Source organism: Amphimedon queenslandica, unplaced genomic scaffold (genome assembly GCF_000090795.2).
Source record: "Amphimedon queenslandica unplaced genomic scaffold, v1.1 AMPQUscaffold_13416, whole genome shotgun sequence".
Taxonomy (NCBI): Eukaryota; Metazoa; Porifera; class Demospongiae; order Haplosclerida; family Niphatidae; genus Amphimedon; species Amphimedon queenslandica.
In genome coordinates, this window is record NW_003546348.1 from 34,502 (window position 1) to 46,666 (window position 12,165).

At 38.6% G+C, this 12,165-nt stretch overlaps 4 protein-coding genes across 4 annotated transcripts in view; 3 read left to right on the top strand and 1 right to left on the bottom strand.

Annotated features, from left to right (window-relative positions):
- Window positions 1–195: 195 nt before the first annotated feature.
- Window positions 196–1,627, bottom strand: LOC100638852 (lysocardiolipin acyltransferase 1-like). The gene is made up of 5 exons (XM_011405540.2): window positions 1,438–1,627; window positions 1,336–1,345; window positions 1,093–1,284; window positions 677–1,027; window positions 196–630 (listed from the first exon to the last, which is right to left on the bottom strand). Exons 1-5 carry the CDS (start codon window positions 1,603–1,605, stop codon window positions 254–256), a joined length of 1,098 nt encoding a protein of 365 aa, XP_011403842.1. The 5' UTR covers window positions 1,606–1,627; the 3' UTR covers window positions 196–253.
- Window positions 1,628–2,035: 408 nt separating this feature from the next.
- Window positions 2,036–4,608, top strand: LOC100638979 (lysocardiolipin acyltransferase 1-like). Its single transcript, XM_011405541.2, has 4 exons — window positions 2,036–2,397; window positions 2,680–2,689; window positions 2,801–2,989; window positions 3,609–4,608. Exons 1-4 carry the CDS (start codon window positions 2,122–2,124, stop codon window positions 4,442–4,444), a joined length of 1,311 nt encoding a protein of 436 aa, XP_011403843.2. The 5' UTR covers window positions 2,036–2,121; the 3' UTR covers window positions 4,445–4,608.
- Window positions 4,609–4,643: 35 nt separating this feature from the next.
- On the top strand, window positions 4,644–10,650 carry LOC109581828 (uncharacterized). Its single transcript, XM_019996247.1, has 5 exons — window positions 4,644–4,815; window positions 4,884–6,063; window positions 6,210–8,178; window positions 8,865–9,011; window positions 9,234–10,650. The coding sequence occupies exons 1-5, from the start codon at window positions 4,731–4,733 to the stop codon at window positions 10,578–10,580; spliced, it is 4,728 nt and encodes a 1,575-aa protein (XP_019851806.1). The 5' UTR covers window positions 4,644–4,730; the 3' UTR covers window positions 10,581–10,650.
- A 17-nt stretch (window positions 10,651–10,667) lies between these two features.
- The window catches only part of LOC100639231 (cleft lip and palate transmembrane protein 1 homolog), a 5,371-nt gene continuing 3,873 nt past the window's right edge, over window positions 10,668–12,165 (top strand). The window contains exons 1-3 of the mRNA XM_019996235.1: window positions 10,668–10,962; window positions 11,018–11,173; window positions 12,007–12,121. Coding sequence (XP_019851794.1) covers window positions 10,726–10,962; window positions 11,018–11,173; window positions 12,007–12,121 — 508 coding nt within the window. The 5' untranslated portion in view covers window positions 10,668–10,725. The remainder of the gene's footprint in view (window positions 10,963–11,017; window positions 11,174–12,006; window positions 12,122–12,165) is intronic.

Sequence of the window (12,165 nt, forward strand, 5' to 3'; positions counted from 1 at the left end):
AATAAGACAGGGGCAAAGAGATAACCAAAAAACAAGGGTCTTGTACATCTTGTACTGAATGCTTTTTACAAAAGTACCTACAAAATATACTGTGTTTTTGTGTATTATATAAAAAAAAGGAAACAGGGTGGAGCAGTGAGCATCAGTGCACTTTGCAGGCTACTTACACAGGAATTACTACTACATTAGAAAGAGTAAGAAAAATTAATTTTGTTGAAAAAATATTAGCTATTGAAGATAAATTACAATAGTCTCAGTCTCTTTTCTTTACTTTCCATTTCCTTAGCATTAACTTATCCCATCCATCAAATCGCTTGTTAACAACGTAATGAATGACAAATGGTATTCCCATTATGATTGTCATGCATAAAGTTGCTTGTATCCAGTAGTAAATAACAGCTGTACATAGCACGAGCCATCCCACCAATAATGCTAAAATCTTCAGTCGTGACATCAAAGTCTCTCTCAGAACAGGGCCAGGGAACGAATTGGTCTCATAAAACTGTGTCAGTAGTTCATCTTTTTCACGCCATCTCTTCTTTAGCCATTCACCTAGCTCTTCATCTGATGAAGGCAGGCTTGATGATGGATGATACTTGATATGAAAATGAATTTCCTTAGGCCAATGACCTTTCAAAAAAGTAAAATTAAAAAGAAAAAAGAAATGCATACTTACCTTTTACAAGCTGGCTTTCTCCTTGAGGTATGTCTCCAATATATCCAATAGAAACGTCACACACATCAAAATAAGGATACCTGTTCTCTTCTTTTAAAGTCCTTACGCATTTAACAAAACCGGTTGTTCGTGGATGCAGGACGCATTTATTGAGAGGCAAGTTATTCTTAAGGGCATAGTCTTTATCACGCTGTCTATTCCCTGGAGACAAGTCTGTACCTTCAGGAAAGATTACCAATTCCATGGGAAATTTCATATCAGCGTAGTACTGAATTGATTCGGTAAGATGCACTTCGTCTTCTGCCCACTTTCTTTTTAAAAATATGAAATTTAATAATTGCGTTCCCGGGCCTATACATCAAAAATGGAAAGTTACGCTGTGTCCTGCTTAGTAAATTATCCTTTTAATTGCTTACCAAAAATCGGTACACTCTTTAATGAGGACTTGAGAATGATGCGAACATTTCCAAGTCGTCCAACATGTCGAAGCATTGTAAAGAGGAAGAACCAGTCAAAACGAGTCCTGTGATTCAGTATTATTAAAGTTGGAACACTTTTAGATACTTTCTTCAGGTCACCAACTAATTTCATTCTTATGCCTAAAAGTTCTTTTTTAAAAAAGGAAAAAAATCATGGCCAATTTTTATAGCTTAACTTACCAAACAAACCCTAAAATAAGATGGATAAAGATAATAAATATTAATAATTAAGTTATAAATATTAATAATTAAGTTATAATTATTATTCATTGCCTCACTCACAGAGACTAAATGTGTCCAAAAATAGAGTATACCAGACACATAGACGGTGTGGAGGCCAGGACTAATGAAGAATGTGAGAATAGCTGGAATGAAGAGAACATGAAGCCCAAATACAGCAGTTATTACTATGAGCAATACAAAACATACACCTTTCAGCATCGAGGCCATAATTAATTATAGACCACCCAGAGTGAGAATTGCAAAAGCTATGAATTTCATTAATTTTATATACGATATCCGCCCACGCACCATAATTGGCTGCCATTTTGGTTGGCAAGTTTGTTAAGGAAGTCAATGGAGGCACGAAGAAAATGCCTCACTTACCTGCTGTAGCTCTATCAATAGCTAAAAAGTGCTTGTTATAAGAAAGAATAGCTACCTTTAAGCTTAAGCTTATCCTGTGAAAGATTTGGTCAAATTCGCTCCAGAATTCTTAATACAGGTTTGTTTTTATGTCGTCCCGTTTGCTCTCCATTGAAAGTTGCCAACCAAAATGGCGGCCGGAATTTATTTCATTGTAAACCACGCCTTACAACCGTAATAGTCTTCTTACGCAAGCAATTCTCTTTAACTCTGCAGATCTGGGTGGTCTATTAGCTAGATTTATGCATAGGACTCCTCCCTAGACTTCCCATTTAATTGCAGCACACAGACATCACACCATATTGGATTGAAAGGGAAAGCATGAGTGAGCCTGAGCCTCAGCCTGAATCTGCACGCCATGTCTATCACAGAGGCTTCCCTCTCGATGACAAGACACGTCCGTCTCTCTTTCATCGTCTGATGCGGACCACAGGGTTCAGAATATTCTGGGCACTGTTTATCATAGCGTTCAGCACAGTTCCTGTTACCTTCCTCACCATCTATGTCTTCTCTATCGGGATACTTGGCATAGTCGGGCACAGGAAACTGAGGACTTTTAGTGACTGGTCCATTAGATCATGGCTTAATTCCATGGCTGTGAGTGATTTAACTGATTTTATCAACAGTATGACAATGTGTTTGATTAACAATACAGCATCATGTGTATCGATTAATGTGTTTTCCCCTTCTTTAAGCTGTTTACTATTGCTTATTGCTCTAACGCCTAATGACAAACTAGTTTATCACTGCTAAATGTGATAATGAAACTGTTAACAACACAATTACAGCCCACTCTTTAATAGCAATTAATTCACTATTGTAAACATCGATTTCTCTTATTTTTTGTATGTTTTTCCTCCTACATTGCTACTGAAACAGTTTATCACCAGTAAGTCATGAGGAAAGAAATGAGACAGAGAGAGAGGAACAGCTATGCATGAAGTATAGCTTCACCTATTTCCTCCCTCCTCTCTCTCTCTCTCTCTCTCTCTTCTTTTAGGGTACATTCTAGGTATAAAAGTGAAAATTTACGGAGATAGCCGAAGATTTGATAAACACTGTCTCTTTATTTTGAACCATCGCTGTCATTTTGACTGGATGTTCTTTTGGGATGTAGCTGGGAAGCTGGGCAACCTCAGCTGGTGGATGGTAATGCTTAAGAACTCGTTAAAACGTGTACCGATTGCTGGTTAGTGAACTTCTTTGTGTAGCTAAGTAGAGAAAAGAAAGGAATGTAATTTATTTTTTAAGATGGATTAATTGATTGTTATTAAATTATGATGCAGCAGGGTTTTCCACAAAGCATGCTAAGTGAACTGAAAAGGCTTCTTGAGCTGACAAGCCATATGATAGCATAACAGTTATTAGAGATGCTTTAAAATTTATAGACAATTCAATTTTGATGGAATCACTACATGGTATATGTAGCAAAAGATATTAAAAAATGGAGAATTTTTTTTAGTAATTTTTGGCAAAATTTGGCTAAACACACTGTACTATAGTACAGGGACTTTGGCCTGATTTTTGAGTAACTTTAAACATTTGTAAAAAAAATCCAAATTTGATCATAATTAGTTCAAAGTTGCTACACAACATTAAGAAATTTATATGTATCAGAAAAAGTTATAAAATGAAAAAATCTCTCCTAGTCATTTTAGTAAAATACCCTGTACTACAGTATCAACCAGATTTTTGAGCAACTCAAAAATTTGCCAGCAAGCACTATGCTGAAATCCTATGGAAAACCCTGCAATGCATGCTTCTCTTTTCTTCTATTGTTCACATTCACTTCTCTCCTCTCTATCAAGGTTGGGCAATGCAGTATCGTAACTATGCCTTCTTGTCAAGAGACTGGGAATCGGACTACAAAGAGTTTGCTTGGAAGTTCCATTATCTCAATGCCACCGGAGAGCCTTACCAGTTCCTCATGTTCCCCGAGGGACGCGATCTCACACCAATCCACCAGAAAAAATCCGACCAGTTTGCAGCCGAGAAGAGCCTACCAAGATATGAGTACACGCTCCATCCAAAGACCAAAGGTTTTGTGTACGTCATTAAGGCACTAAAGAAAGGTCGCCTCGAGTCTGTGTATGATATGACAGTTGGATACCCTGACGTACTTTCAGCAACAGAGATTGAGTTCCTCTCTGAGGGACGTATTCCTAGCGAGGTTCACTATCATGTCAAGAAATACAACATTTCGGAATTACCCGAGTCGGAAGAAGAGTTAGAGGCGTGGCTACGTCAGAGATGGGCTGAGAAAGAGGAGAGACTGAGACTTTTTTACAAGCATCGCAAGTTTGTCCAGCTACCCTGTGACGATAAAGAGATACAGAATGGGACGAGTAGGAATGCTCATGAGACATCAAATGGTAACAGTTCTCATGTCATACCCTCCCCTGAGGTCAAGCTTTATTTCCCGTGGTGTCAACTACTGGAAGGATTGATTTTCCTATTATTTCTGTCCGGCGGTAGTTTGCTACTGTGCTATTATTCGTGGATTGGTATAATAGCACTTCTTGCCTCGTTTGTTCTCAATGGATATTTTTGTACATATCATGGTAAAATGGACTATCTAATAATGGATCATTTTAGAAAGACTTGTGCCGAGTTCCTACCAGAAGACTATAAAAAGGAAGACTAGGCCGTATAGAGAGAGAGAAATAAATATTTTTGAGCTAGCATGTTTTTCTAGAGTGCTGCTTTTTTGTTGTGTTATATATTTTGTATGTATCTATATTTAGCTGATGTTATTTTTGGCAGGTCTTTTAGTAAAAAAAATTAATAATAAAAAATAATAAAATTTTATAACTAGATTAATTGTATGTCACGTGATGATGATTGTGGTCGATCTTGCCGTCTTCTTACGCTTATTAGTTATTAGTGCTTTTAGCTGATTCAGCAAGTCTTTACCAGATCAACAAAAAGTCATGTCTTCATCTTCAGTAGTTAGCAGTGATGCTGGCAGCTATCCTAGCAGGGATCCAAACTCCATGTCACTTGATTACTACAACAGTGAGTTCACTAACGAATTCTGTCACGAAATTTAGCATATATGCACATTACAATCTCTTTTTGTTTAGGTTTTTCATCTTCAAGCCATTCTTCTCATCATCGTGTGATAAGCCGCTCATCCCATTCCCCACGTTCATCTTTCTCTCCTCTGTCTTCTTCTGTACGCATTAACAATCCCACTACACTATCTGCGAAGAATCCTTCAGACTCTATCATTCTAAATGAAGCTCGAGGTTCCCATAACTCTTCATCTTCTCTTCAAGTCTCCTCCTCCTCCTCTTACGATAGACACCCTCATCCTCGTACCTTTCCCATCTCCCCTACGGGTCGTCATAGTGACAGGAGGCCACACCCTCCAGACGAGCTCCAAACCATGATACAGACGGCAAGTAGTTGCTATCATGCGTTGGATTACAATCAAATGATATTCGTCTTACAGTCCGTGAAACTCACTCCAGATCTGGAACCGATTGAGGCCATGGCGGTCAGCTTTGGTTTGGGTTTGGGGTATTTCAAGCTCTCGTCCTACGAGACCTCAATGCTTCACTTTTTAAAGATGGAGACGCTAGCAAAAGAAGAGGAGGGGAAAGCAGGAGAGACTTCTAACTTGGCACTAGTTAGCTATTATCTTGCCGAGTTGGAATACAGTCAGAATAAGTTTCTCTCGGCTGCTGGTTATTTTGAAATATCCGCCAAATCATATGTTACCAAAGGAGCAGACGTGGGCGCCACTTTATACAATGTCCACATTCCCTCCCTCTCATCTCTCTATTGTAAGTGTGGGACGGCACTCCGCTACGGGTCAAAGGTTATGGAAGCCATTAAAGCTTTCCGCAAGGGAGTGGATCTGGCGAACTCCTCTTGTGACTGGGAAGACAAACTATCCGCCCACACGAGCTTAGGAAACCTCTATCAGAGTCTCGGAGAATTCAGTAAAGCCGTTAATGAGTATCAGGAAACTCTGAAACTCTCGGATAAATTAGAAGACTATGTCTCGCTAGGTTGGGCTCATGGTAATGTTGGCAATGCATATCTTGGACTGGGAAATATAGATAAAGCACTTGGTCATTTGAGAACTGCTCTTGAGCTTACTTTAGAGCATGAGCCAGTCCCTCAGGCTATTGGGAGAGCTTATAATAACTTGGGGACTGCCTATCAGTCAGCAAACTGCTATGATAAAGCAAGGGAATATTATGAACTAGGACTTAATCAGGCAATTTATGGGAATGATCTGCCAGGACAAGCAAGGTTAGTTTGTGACTAATAATTGTCAAAAATTGTGATAATTGTGTTATTGTCAAATAGTTTAATAACTTTTTTAGTTACAAGTGTTTAAAAAATAATGCCAATACCATAGAATTTCTCTCCTAATTATTTAATTTTTATCTTTATAGGGTATATGGTAATCTTGGTAATCTCCTTATGCTTGAGAACAAATACTCTGAAGCTATAGTTCATTACACAGAGACACTGACCATCAGTAAAGACAGGGCAACACACGTCACTGCATACCACAACAGAGGGTGTGCCAGATTCGAAAGAGCAGAAGAAGAAAGACAGAAATACCTAAGAGATGGTGTAGGTAATGCAGAGCTTACTACTGGAAAGAAATCAAATTTAATATTCATTGGAGCTGACGTGAAAGACTCAGAAGAAGAACACAAGTTTGTTATGTTGCCTGATTCCCTAATCAAGCATTATCGGGACTCCCAGTCCGACCTAGAGAGAGTTGTGAAGCATCACGAGCAGACCTTCAGAGACATCAAAGGATCTCAAAGAGGACTGAGTCTCTCTGTCTCTCTCTTTGAGACAAACGTCCGTACGTTCCAAAGACTACAAGACTGCTCGTTCTATCTCGACCAATGGAAGCAGGCCCTAGTGTGTGCAGAGCAGTGCCGCTCACGTACTCTAGGAGAGCTACTCTTAGGCAAGCACTCAAATCATCTCAAGTACTCATTCCGTACTCCATTGGACCTGCCTCAGATTATCAGTATAGTCAAGGATCAGAGCCTGCCAGTAGTGTATATGACTTACACTGGGTCTCGCATACTCATTTGGCTCCTCATCCCAGTTGAGGACCAACCAATGAGTGTTTCTATTAATCTCTCACAGGTCGCCCTAGAGCCAGAGCAGTTTGATGGCAAGTCGTTTGATCACTTGGTCAAACAGTCACTGGGTGAGACTCTCATTGATGATAACTTCAATATGTATGATACGATAGACTACGAAACTCACACATTGCTCAATGACCTTCACTCGCTCATTGCCTCTCCTTTACTTCGGTTGCTCAAGTCTGTCGTCCTTCCGGAGCACTTCTCCTCGTTGCAAGACTTGATCCTAATATGTGACAGTCACACTAATCTCATTCCTATTGCTGCGCTTCAGGATAGTAGCTCCAGACGTTTTCTTGGAGATGACTTCCGTTTCCATTCAATGAGTTCTTTGCTAACATTAGGAATCATGCAGCAGCTTCCATCTCCACTTGTCACCCTCCCATTGGACCCTATCAATACTTGTATAGTTGGGAATCCATTCACTTCGCCTTTTCAGTATCAAGGCAATACCTGGAACCTTGGGCGATTGCCTTATGCCGAGGAAGAGGCTCAGCGTGTGGCGCACACTCTAGGAGCTGTGCCCCTCCTTGGTAAAGAGGCCATGAAGAATGTTGTCCTCTCTAAGATTAAACACTCTAAGATAGTTCATCTTGCCACTCACGGGAATGCCTCGTCTGGGTTTCTCATTTTCTCAGGCTCCAGTCCCATCTCAGTTGCAACAGACCCAGAGTTTGCAAAGTCCGTCCTTCTGGTTACACAGGATATTGAGACCCTCACCATCCCTGCAGCTCTAGTGGTACTGAGTAGCTGTGATAGTGGCCGTGGTATTGTAAAGATGGACGGCATACAAGGAATAGCCCGGTCCTTTTTGCTAGCAGGTGCTCAGTCTGTCCTTACGTCTCTATGGAGAGTCCCTGATGAGTCTGCCGCGTTCTTTATGCATTTCTTTTATCAGTATTTGGTCGATGGTCTGCCTAGCTTTAGAGCGCTACAGAAGGCGTGTCACAGCATTCGTTGCTATGCTAAGTACAGCGGGTACATACACTGGTCTGGCTATCAGCTGCAAGGGAGGGAGATTCAGTTTGAGAAGAATACGTCTGCCCAAGAGAAGAGGAATGAGCTACAAAAGAGGATCGGAGATCCTAGCTCTTTCCCTCAATTGAATGAGCTGTTAAAGATTAAGCAGAGCCTTTTGGTTGATTCTAATTATGTCCCAAGGATATCAGAGAGTATTGGTTTTGATAATAATAAAAAGAGAGAGCTAAAGCTACAGAAAGCACTATTATATCCGCAAAGAGCTGATGTTCAAGTGAGCTATATTATTATACATGAAGTTACTCAAAAATATTTTGGCAAAAATGACTACGAGAGAATTCTCAATTTTTATACTTTTTCCTGATACATATACATGTTCTTATGTTGTGTAGCAAGTTTCAGTTGATTCTGATCAAATTTGGATTTTTTAGGAATTTTTAAAATCGCTCAAAAATTGGGCCAAAGTCCCTGTACTATAGTACAGGGTTTTTGACCAAATTTCGCCAAAAATGACTAGGAGAGAATTCTTCATTTTTATAATATATTCTGATACATATACATGTTCTTATGTTGTGTAACAAGTTTCAGTTGATTCCGATCAAGTTTGGATTTTTTATGAATTTTTAAAATTACTTGAAAATCGGACCAAAGTCCCTGTACTATAGTACAGGGTTTTTGACCAAATTTCACCAAAAATGACTAGGAGAGAATTCTTTATTTTTATAATATTTACTGATACATATACATGTTCTTATGTTGTGTAGCAAGTTTCAGTTGAATCCGATCAAATTTGAACTTTTTACAAATTTTAAAATTACTCAAAAATTAGGCCAAAGTCCCTGTACTATAATAGTATTTTGTCAAAAATGACTTAGAGAGAATTCTCCCCTTTTATAATTCTTCTGATGCATAGTGTATCAACTTTAATCATTATTTATATTTATATTTATTTTTTATTAGTTGCTGGTAGGTACTTTAGGATCATGTCCTCAGGAAGTAGCAAAGGATTATATTTTCAGTACCCATTCCTTATACAAAGGTGGAATATACTGGATACCTGGTCATTCACCTGATCTCACTACTGCAGCTCTCCAACATATTGAAGAGGTAATATTTGTATCTAATATTATTTACCTATATATTTGCAGACAATTAAATTTTAAGAGTTTGTGGATGCAAAATTTAAGTTCGCAAATAATGCATGACTTTTGCAAAAAATTTTGCCAAATGAGCTGGTTGCACAGTATATTTCTTATTTAGCGTGTAAAAATACATGTAATTTTTAAATTCAATTACCACCATATTTTTATTTTTATTTTTTTACCTCAGTCTGTTTGCCCCGGAAGATCCCTTGAAGATTTCTTTGACACTCAAACGGAGCAGATACTGCTAGTCTTGGACTCGTTCCATTCCCTCCCTCTTATCCAGAGACCCCTCAAGAAGCTCATGCTCACCACCAAATGCAATGTCCACATACTCCTAACTACCAGCCTCTCCTCCACTCCAGAGACACTAGGAGAGCAGTGTCATTACAGCCTCACTCGTGGATATCAGACTCACAGTATCAAACCAGTTCACTGCCTCTCTGCCTCTCAGAGACTCATTTATAATGTAGTGAGCCAGTTTGATCTTGCTCCTATGAATGATGAGCAAAAGATATTTAATCTCATGGAGGAATTAGCCTGTGGGCAGCCGCCACTGATTAATATCACTAATTCCCTGTTAACTGATTCCATTAGGATGTCATCTTCTTCGATCTCTGAGACTTTAAAGAAGTTTAATCAAGAGGTTATTATTAAGACTTTTAATGAGATTGCAGCTGCAAGATTCAGAGAAGAAAAGGCCGATCCAGACGCTAAGCAAAAGTCATTGGATGAAATTCGAGCTCTTTCCTTAAGAATAGGAGGATTTGGCTCACTGAAGAAATCCAGTGATGTGACAGAGTCGCATGTCTCTGATACCATTCACAAAACGGCCATCATTTATGCTCACGAGTTAATAGGCTTTGCTAAATTGGATCCATTGGAGCACCTTATCCTTTGCTGCTTATGCTTCCTCTACTGCACTCCAGTGCATAGCTCTATCATTGATGGACTCAAGGAAAAAATCAATGAAATTTATCAAGACTTGCCGGAAGGAGAATATATTGAAAAGGCTGCATGTACTTGGAACAATCTAGTTAAGTTTAATTTCATAGTCCACTACCCTCACCCTGTCGTTCAGGCCCCACACCAAGAAACCTGTACAGAAGATGACATTTATTATATTGTGCCTCCAGTTGTTTGCGAGGCTGTCCAGCTATCACTGGATGAGAGTGATAAGATTGTAGTCTCTTCCTTGCTCCATTATGTACTCGTTAGTTTAGGAAATGAATTTGAGGACAAGTATAGAATAATTAATGATGAAGAAGAGAAAGGATCTCTAAGCCTAGACAATAATGAAGAGAAGAAATCTAACCCAATGTTTAGATTGCCATCTCCAGTTCCTACCAGTTCAAATTATTTGCTCTTGCATTGTATTGCACTGCACGGTTTCTTGTTAAAAGTGATATCTGACGATTTCAAGCTGTATGGTAGAGACGTCATAACAACTGTTGCGAAGGACTACATCAAAGAAAAGCTTAGAGTACGAAGAGAAGATGCATTTGCAGAATTGGTCATGGATATGATTTTGTAAAATAAAACATAAAATTAATGTATTATAAATTTTAATTTTGACTTTTTAAAGGAAAATAATTCAGATCTAATTTGTGACGTTTTTATAGGCGTTCTTTACTGCATGCCACGTGTTTAATAGTTTAGGTTTCACCACAAAGGTCAAAATGTCTGAAAGCAGTGAAGTAGCTCCTGCTCCTCCAGCAACAGGAGGAGATCAGCAGCAGCAACAAGGGCCGCCTCGTCCCGGAGGATGGCAGATGCTAAAAACACTGGCCATACAGATGGCTTTCTTCTATCTTATCACTAGCTACTTCCGCGGGGGCAGTAATAAGAATAATACAGGACCCGATGGATCTCCCCAGGAGGCTGCAGTAAATATTTTCAGTTTTGGTGAACAAGCTGTGAGTTGGCATGTGGGCGTGGCACTTGTTTATATTATCGTAATATTAATAATAGGAGCTACAGTTGTACTTGACTGATGTTGAAGGAGATGAGCTGGCGTTGGACTCGGCTCAGCTGATATGGAGCGTACCACTGGAGTATGGTAACTGGGACGATGGACCGCTGGGCGATGGATCGAGAACCAGTGATGTCACTGTATCTGTACCAACGGTAGCCATAGTTACACATATCATTACCATGACGACCACTAATTGATTAATTGTGTGCAAATAATTATTAGCATATTTACTAGAAATACGTTGAAATGTAAACAAGAGAATAATAAAATATTATGCACCCACTCTCTTAACTAGTGTATACAAACAACTTGATGTATGTACACACGAAGCGTGTACACATGAAGCTTAATGTACACATGAATTGTATTTTTAATAATTTTGTTGTCAGCCAAATTTTGGAGCAAGTTTTAAAAATTTGTAAAAAATCCAATTTTGATCGGAATCAGCTGAAACTTGCTACGCAACATAAGAACATGTATATGTATCAGAAAAAATTATAAAAATTAAGAATTTTTTTTTGTCATTTTTGGCGAAATTTGGCCAGAAACCCTGTACTATAGTACAGGGACTTTTGCCCGATTTTTGAGTAACTTTTAAAATTAGTAAAAAAATCCAAATTAAATTGGAATCAGCTGGAACTTGCTACATGACATCAGAACATGTATATGTATCAGAAAATTTTGTAAAAATGGAGAAATCTCTCGGAGCAATTTTTAACAATACATTACCTTTACTGTTACTATATTACATTGCCATACATCCTGTCAGTGACATCTCATGTATATTTTAAAGTAAGCATCTAAAATTAGCAATAAACAAGCAATATACACATATGCCTTCTAACACTAACAATTATTTCATAAGACATATTCTTAAGCAAAAATAGCTGTGTGTATAATTTACTTAATATAAGACAATGAGTAGTATTGTCCATAAGCATACTCTATCATTACATGCATCTTTTGCCATATTGGTTTGTATTAGAGTATACAAGAGAATGGCTCCTGGTATGTTCATGTGTTGCTAGTAAAGTCTGGGAAAGCTATTGACTCTGAAGACCCACAATATGATGATAATGCTTTAGTTCATGAAATAAAATGTGAGACTGTGAGATAAGTGTATAACTAACTCTACTCTACCCCC